We start from the raw sequence: 8,399 nt of genomic DNA on the forward strand, positions 1-8,399 counted from the left end.
ACATGCTACATGGTACCGTAACAACAAACCTCAGTTGTCCACCCCAAATTTCAGTTTATCAGGGCAGTTGAGACCATTCCTCCATTGAGATCTCTCATTTCCATGCCACATTCCTGAAAACTTTTCTACATGAAGATTAACCTTGTAGCTCATCTGATATGTAATGACTGGAGAAGAATGCAACCCTCAGACTCTGCACTCTCACGTTCCCCCTCAGGTTATGCTTTGCTTCCTGAACTCTTAGAAGCAGGGACCATGCAACTCTTAGAAGCAGGGACCATGCTTCCATGTGGCCTCTGCCTCTGCACAAACTTCAGCCAATGAGACCCTAATCCTGTTCTGGGATTTCTGGATCCTGCTGGAGCACTAATAAGCTTCCTGAAGCAGAATGACATCTGTAGTGTTCTCTCCATCATCCCTCTCGTAAAACAGGGCACCCAGGAAAAGGCCAAAGTCTAGTTTCAAATCCAGAAGGCCATACTAAGGAATGCCTCTCACTTCTTTCTCCAGCTCTTGCATCCTTCATTCTGATGAACAGATCTTTTACTTGTATGACATTGCACAGCAACAATCCTGCTGTGAGATTATTCCCTGTGGCAGGGATAAGTCTTCAGCAAGCTATCAGTAAGAGTTGAAGCTGTGGCAATAGCTTGCAAATACTCCGCAGTGGCACTATTTAATCCTATAGTTTTCAAATGGCAACACGCAAAGGATTGGCTTTTCAGTTGCAAGTAATAATTGGCAGTGATAACTAAAGACAAGTTTCCCTAATGCTCTTAAATAAGTTTAATCTCTTTTTTAAAATAAATGTACTGAGATAGTGTCTTGCCTGAACACAAGCTGCTGTTGTATGAACAGCTGTCCCAATCAGCTCCTGATAGATTAAGGATTTGTTGTGTGTCCTTTCATTTGGATTTAGACACCCCACCGAATTCCAGACCCAAAGACTTTGTGCCATCTGTGGGCTCCAAGCCCATTAATCAGACCTAAGCTGTTGGTCATATTTTCAGTGGAAGGAGGACAGGGGATTTAGAAAAGGAGTCACACTCCCTGTCTTGTGTCCTGTCAAGCCACTTCCAATGCAGTGAGCAGTAACAAGTTGGACAACAGAGCACAAATAATTGCTTCCATATTCAGAAAAGAAAAAAAAGGGGTTGCCCATTTCTTTCTCCTGAGTATTCTAAGATTTTTTAGTTCTGACACAGAGAGGTGAAAAACCCCAGGCAAACATTTGCCATGACTGCCATTTTAACACTTCTGTTTGCCTCGCCCAGGAAAACACATCCCCAGCCACGATGAGCTGCTTGCCACACAGTCACCCCAGAACCTTTTTGACACACAGTTCATCTTGTCATTGGCCTCCTTATTCCGACTGACTGCTTTGTAAAACAAGGGGTGGCTTTGCAGGATAACAAATCCAGGCTGTAAGGGCTCGATCCAAGACCCACCCCCAAGCATGCTTACATATATGGTGTTTGAGAAGCACCATAGCCTGGCTAAGAAGAGAAACAATTTTGCTTCCATCTTTCTTTCTCATACACCTTTCTTTCCACTGTTTTGTAGCTATATGAGAGGTGCCACTCTAAGCACATATAAAAGGCCACAGTTCAAATCACACTCATGTAAAGAAAGAGACAAGCAGGATTCTATTTCCCATATCTCCTTCAGGCACGTCAAAGAGGGAGACAGGTCCTATGGCTTTGTCACTGTGGTTACCCAAGGAACTGCAAAGACACAACCCACAGTGCATTTGAATTCCATAATAAAAAAGATAAAGTTTATTTTCACTTGATAGCCAGGGAGAATTTTCAAAGTTTCTTATCAACAAATTCTTGAGAACACCCATAAAAGAAATAAATGTTTTCCATAACTAGAGTATAAGCATTCTGCAACTCTGAGCCAACAGGGGAACACCCAAAAAAAGAACCCCAAACAAATTACTAGCAAGCTTTTTTACTTGCAGTGTAACTTCAAATTTTAAATATAAAATGCTTAAAATAGATAGGGAATGGAAAAACATTGCAGCATTAATAAAATTACAGCCCAACAGTTCAGAGTTATGACTGAAGCTGCTTGCTTAATACAACACGCTGTGTTAACACACTCCAACTATACAGGAAAATAAATCTGCTGTACAGGCTTTGCGTTATCATAGAATCATAGAATCGGCTGGGTTGGAAGGGACCTCAGAGATCATCAAGTCCAACCTTTGATCCACTACCGCTGCAGTTACCAGACCATGGCACTGAGTGCCACATCCAATCTCTTTTTAAATATCTCCAGGGACAGAGAATCCACTACTTCCCTGGGCAGCCCATTCCAATGTCTGATCACCCTCTCCATAAAGAATTTCTTTACAGACCTTTCCAGACACTGAGTTTCTAAGAGGAGCTGTAAAAACCTTACAAATCTGCCAACAAGGGAGGCAGCAGTGCCAGGAGCAGGAAGGGAGCAGACCCAGCAGTGCTGCCACACATCACCTGAGCAGGAGCTGAGCGCTGGGGGCATGTGAGAAGAGCCCATCCCACCTTCATGGCCAGATCTCATGCCAGACTTTCACTAGCCTGCCACAGAGGTAGCCACGGGCACAGATATATTGGGCAGTATTAGCAACACCGGGCCCTGGAGGAGACAGGATTTGTAATGACGCCTCTAATCCCTGGCAAACAATACTGATTTAAAGCATCATAAAATCGAGATCAACCTTTTAAGGCAGTGAGCTAACAGCCTTGAAGCTACATGTGGGTGGTGGGAAGGTAAGCTCCTCCAGAAAATTACTTCCTTCATCCCTGCAGTAATAAATAGCTTGTATTTTGCTGTTAACTGATCCCTCAGCTACTTTGTAACCTTCATTTAAAGAATTCAACTGTTAATTAAAAAAAAAAATCAAGGTTTATGAGCTAAAGAGAGGCTCCCTCCTAAAGAGATGCACTCATTACAGCTGTCTACAGGAAAGTAAGTGGGTACTCAGAAGATATGCAACTGATTGACACAATAAACCAGAATTCAAACCAAGAATGCATATCAGATGGCCTGTTCTGCAGTTTTTCCCCCAAGCAGGTTTGGCATGCACATTAATACATTTTGCATGTGTTCCATCCTGAAATGCCTCAGAAATTACAAGTCCCTTAACTCATCACCAAGATAATCATCTTAAAGGTGAGGGAGGAGGGAGGAAAAACTGAAAGATCAGCAGATTTGGCTCATGTCTTCCTGCAAACTTCCACTTCAACAAAGTGTCATGGACACTGAAAGTAGGCAAGGTCCTGATTCTTAGGGGCCACAAAAGGTTTCAATGTCTGCCTCAGAAAGCTGGACGTGCAGTAAGACCATGTGAATCCCAGCATATCTACTCTGGAAGCTGAAAAGTCCAGCTCTTGGGAGATTATCTGCTTCAAATGCAGTATTTACACTCAAGTAACACAAATAATAGAGAATATGCTAAACATATAATCATAGAATCATTAAGGTTGGAAAAGACCTCTACGATCACCGAGTTGAACACTGAAGATAAATCATGTTTCAAGTGAAAAAAAAAAATTCCACATAGGCAGGCACAAGCTCTTTTCAGCCCTACAGGAAGGAAGGAGTGCACCTTCCTTTCCTATAGACTTCATTATGATTTTCAACACCTCCAGCTAAAATCTGGATTGAGATGATATCTCTCTCTCTCTCCCCCTCTTCTTCTCTCTCTGAAATTCTGTATGGCTCTCTCTCTCCTGCACCTGGATAGGATGCAGTGCCTCTGTGGCTCCAGCTTTAGCATTCAAGATGCATTTATCTTTCAAAACCAGAGACAATGAGCCTATTACACTCAGCCCGTGCTCAGGGACTTCTGAGGTTAACAGAAGGGACACCACATGACAGCACTGAGGACCTAGCAGGGGGTAGGGTGGCTTTCTGGCCATTTGTGTAAGTGGGCAGCGCTAGAGTTTAATCCCAGTGAAATCCCATTAGTGCTTCTTAAGAGTTGAATCATGTGCAGTGGCTAGGAGCACTGAATAGTCTATTTTGAGGCAACATGCAGTCAGCTCCTTCTCCTTTTTAACAATTTCTGCACAGCTGAATGGCTTCATTGCAGTGGGAGGGAGGGAGACTGACAGACACCTCCAAAAACACCCATATGTTGGGCTGGTGCTTCTGACTACTACAGCTATAATAACAACCACCAGTGAAAAACCATGCCAGTACTTGGATTTTAACATGCTAAAGGGTGCTACTGCTGCTTTAGAAAACACTTTTTCTCCAGATCCCTGAGTTTTGCTACCCTTGGATACTTTTTTAATCATTTGTGAAGTATTTCTAGTACACCTTTTTCTTGAATGTTTTAAAGGCTAAAAAAAATCTCAATGTTGAAATCTTATGAAAAACCTGTATACTGTAAAGTCTACAGCTATATGACATAAGCACTTGCTTACAACCTATGACATAAACATTCATCAGTCAGTCTCTGACACTAATAGAGGAAATAGCAAAAGTAATCAAAGCTTCTAGCTACAGATAGATAATTATATTCCCATCCGTTTCTTTTTAAGGTTGATACAGACATTAAAAACATAACCTGGATATCAGCATATGCAAACCTTTTCTAACAAGCGCTTGTATCAAGACAGCAATCAACCTTTCCTTCCATGGTAGTGGGTTTTGCTGATATTAAAGTAAAACTAACAAAAGGATTGCATTTATGGGGCATTAATTGAATTTCTTATTGAATTTCTTATTTCAACAGATACAGAATAAAAAGAAAATTCTCACAGACTGTTAATGAAAAATCAACAGATTCTGTGTATGTCCATATTTATCGTCTCATGGGGCATTTTTTTCAGTCACTGGTTGTAGCTGATCTCTGAGTGCTGAACAGGGATGACGTTCTTCCTAGGACTATTTTGTTGACAGTGCAGACACAATGAAGTCCATCTCACTATTTTATCACTGGCATTGATTCACCTAGTCAGTAAAAGCATGGCTTCAATAAAAAGCTGGTATATAATTCAATAACCTTCAAAGAACAGCTTTACAGTGAATGAAAGTAACAGCATCATCAACTCTCATTTACTTCAGGTACAGGTACTCAAGATGTGATTAGCTAGACCATCACCAAACAGTTGTAAGGCACTGCATTGCTGCTACCAGAGAGGTGATGGCAAATTACTTGAATCAGACCCTTGCTCAAATTGGTGTTAATTAAAGTCACCTCTTCTTCTTGCTGAAATCTTTTTCAAAAGTTTTAAGCTAAGTGTGCTCATAGATTATCTGCTCAGGAAATCCTTGTGGATTGTGGAAGCTGTAAGTCCAGGAGGGAAGCAGATGGACTGGGTGGATTTTTCATTCAGCCTAGGTCCACTAAATTCTAAATAAGCTTTTAACAGCTTAGTTTACAGAGTTTTCGACTTTATCATCACTCACACTTTTGCTTATTTGGTATTGCCCTTACATACTCTTATCACAGGTAACTGCAGTTAAAGTACATAGGATAGATTGACTTTGAGTGAAAAACAGTTGAGTGTCACTGTCTGGACATGAACAAAAGGTTTGTAAAGCCTGTCAGACTCTGAGATCAGAGCTGATATCCCTTGCAAGCTGGGCATAATTCATACCTGAATGAAGCACCAATCTCATGTAGTTCCACTTGGCTCTCTAAATACATTCTTAATGTTTCCTTCTTCACAGACACCCAGAAGCTCCTGGTTTTAACTATTTTTCACTGCTCTAAGTGAATAAACTGAGTTACCAGTGGAACTTTCTTCTACAGGCAATCAAAAAAGTCTCATTAAGTATGTGTTTCTGAAGACATTTCCTTCTCCTTCAAGTGACAACAGCTCTTTCCCATTTCACTAATTACATGAAAATCTTAAGACACTGTGGATTATTTGAATACAATACAGAAACACAAGTACTAGAAGTGCAGCATGACCTCAATGCCCCATTTCAGTGTTGCAAGGCAGAAGGGTTTAAAATACATCACATTGCTGTAATATTTCATCCCATGAAAGAAGCTGTTAGTTGGAATATTTCAGCTTTTCAGAGTAAGTTGTCGCATCACCTTGTGCATCTTAAAAGAAAGATTTTGTCTGTATTACACTGCAGCCAGATGCAGAGACTGGCTTTCTAGACAAGAGATGCTGCTTTACACGACCATGATCAAAAGCCACATGGCTGAGACATTAGTGTCTCAGACTTGAGTCTCTTCTGGAAGATGCCCCAGTGAATTCTAATAGCACTTGAGGAATGCTAAATAAAAACAAGCCATTTAGCTAACCTGTAACACCTGTCTTTCTTAGCATTCAAATTCTTCTGTGAGAAAGAATGTGTATTTATTAAAACTAGCTGTGATTTTGGGGACGGAGAGTTTTATTGACATATGAGCAGAATCAGAAGGTGGGTTTTTTTTAGCTCAGAACAGCTCTCGTAAGGAACATTATCCCACAAAACTAAACTTTCTTGGGTAATAATCAATTTCCTACGGTCTGGTATTTCTGATGGTTAAAAATTTCATCTATTTTATTAATTTTTAAATAAATATTCTTTTGCAATAACCCATAAGATGTGCCATCACTTACCTCTGAGTCTGAAATATTTCAGATGGTTGGCAATAGCCTGCTCAACAGATTCATCAGGGCAGATCTTAACTCCAGTGGGGAACAGGATGGATCTCTTCCTTCGTAACAGCAAATGCCTGTTGGCCCGTTCAGCCTCCACAATGCCATTAAGTTTTCTCAATTCAGGAGACAGAGAAGGGGTTGGCAACTGCCAGCCACTGAGCTGAGGGGTTGGTGAACCAACTTTAGCCTGTCCTCCTTCTGTAGCTGAGTAACTTTCTGCTGTAAAATTAAAATCACATAAATTTCTCAGATGAGACAGTGATGCAATCATTTTGTGCCTTATTGCCATTTGCTCTGGTCTCTGAAAGACATCACCATGCATTTTTCTGTTAATAAAACCTGTCTGTTTTATTCTGTACTATTAGTCTGTACTATTCTGAACAACCTTAAGCTCTTTACAGCATCCCATCAAATAATAACATAACTTAAAGCCCTAACCCTTTGAGTGATAATGGTTTCTGTTTAACTTCCTTTCTGTGATTTTGGCTTGTTAAAGCCAATGGGAAATGAATTAAGTAGTTAACTAACAAGTCTCCTCATTTCATACTTTATCAACAGGAAACATTTAAATCCCTTGCAGCAAGGAAACTGCTTGCATCAACACCTATCCAGCAAACCCTTCACAACCTTACCTGACTAGAGTGGGGAAAAATAGAATAGGGGGGAAAAGGGCTCACCAGCTTTAGCTTTTTAAAACTTCCCTCTTATGCTAGTTGTTCCACATCACTCCAGAGGAAGCTTTACAGCTGAGGGTAGAATGAGTCTAACAATAATTCCCTAGCCTTCACAGATATCTGAAATGAAATTAGTTAATTCATATTTCATTGTTCACTTTTTCCCCAGAAAAACATGACTGAAGAATCACCACCAATCGTTTATTACAGAGGGAACAGTAAGAAGTGTATGGCATTTTTCATCCCAGAGATTCTGAGCTTATTCTGCAACTTCAAAGTCAATAGGACCCTTGAGTTCAGCAACTGAAAGATGAAGAACACGGTTATTTTGCTGCTGTATTAATAGTGAGGTCTAGTGCAGAAGACCACCACCAAATAGTACATCTGAGGGAGAAGGGAACATCAAAAGAGGTCACTAAGGCACAAATCTTACCCAAACTGACACAACTTCAGAGTGCATATGCAGAAGAAGGAACCTCATTTTTTTTGCAATTTAATACAAAATTGTTAACAAAAAAAAGCACCAAGTAAAACATTTATCAGTAATAATGTCTCTCAAACTTGGAAAAACTGACCCTTGTAGCTGCATTCTACATTCAAAACAACACAAATCTATAAACATCTCTGAAATCACTCTAAGTATTCCATATTTACACTGATATTGTGGCACAGATTTGACCAATCATTTCTCTGTACTAGTCCCTTTCATTATAACTAAAGCAGGAAGGTATTTTTATTTCATCAGATTGCCAGAGGAAAACTTAGAAAACAAGAATATTAATAAGATTCCTAAATTACCTGTTACTATTTGAAGATCACCCGTAGTCATTCCCAAAAGTAGAGGCCAAAGAAACATTTTCCAAATGAAGACAAACATACTTATTTGGGTGAAAAAAAAAACCCAGTATGCAAGGGGAAAAAAATAAAAAGAAAAATCCCTTTTGTAGCAGAAGAGCTGTTGTCTTTAACACATCCTTGAAACAAACAAGAGTGTTGCCCTTCTTGAAGTCACCTATAATTATCTTCAGAAAAAGACATTAGGTATAAAAAGTCAACCAAGACATCCTGGGGAATGTTCTTTTTGAAGACTATTCCACTTCAGTGAAGAAACAAGAAAAGGTGA

The 8,399-nt window shown here is 40.0% G+C and overlaps 1 protein-coding gene across 1 annotated transcript in view; it reads right to left on the reverse strand.

Moving 5' to 3' along the window:
• Window positions 1-8,153, reverse strand: part of IMPG2 (interphotoreceptor matrix proteoglycan 2) — a 51,557-nt gene extending 43,404 nt beyond the window's left edge. The window contains exons 1-2 of the mRNA XM_030451197.1: window positions 8,075-8,153; window positions 6,561-6,821 (exon numbers count right to left, since the gene is read on the reverse strand). Of these exons, the coding sequence (XP_030307057.1) occupies window positions 6,561-6,821; window positions 8,075-8,153 (340 nt within the window). The remainder of the gene's footprint in view (window positions 1-6,560; window positions 6,822-8,074) is intronic.
• Window positions 8,154-8,399: the final 246 nt, after the last annotated feature.

Source organism: Calypte anna, chromosome 1 (assembly GCF_003957555.1).
Source record: "Calypte anna isolate BGI_N300 chromosome 1, bCalAnn1_v1.p, whole genome shotgun sequence".
Classification (NCBI taxonomy): domain Eukaryota; kingdom Metazoa; phylum Chordata; class Aves; order Apodiformes; family Trochilidae; genus Calypte; species Calypte anna.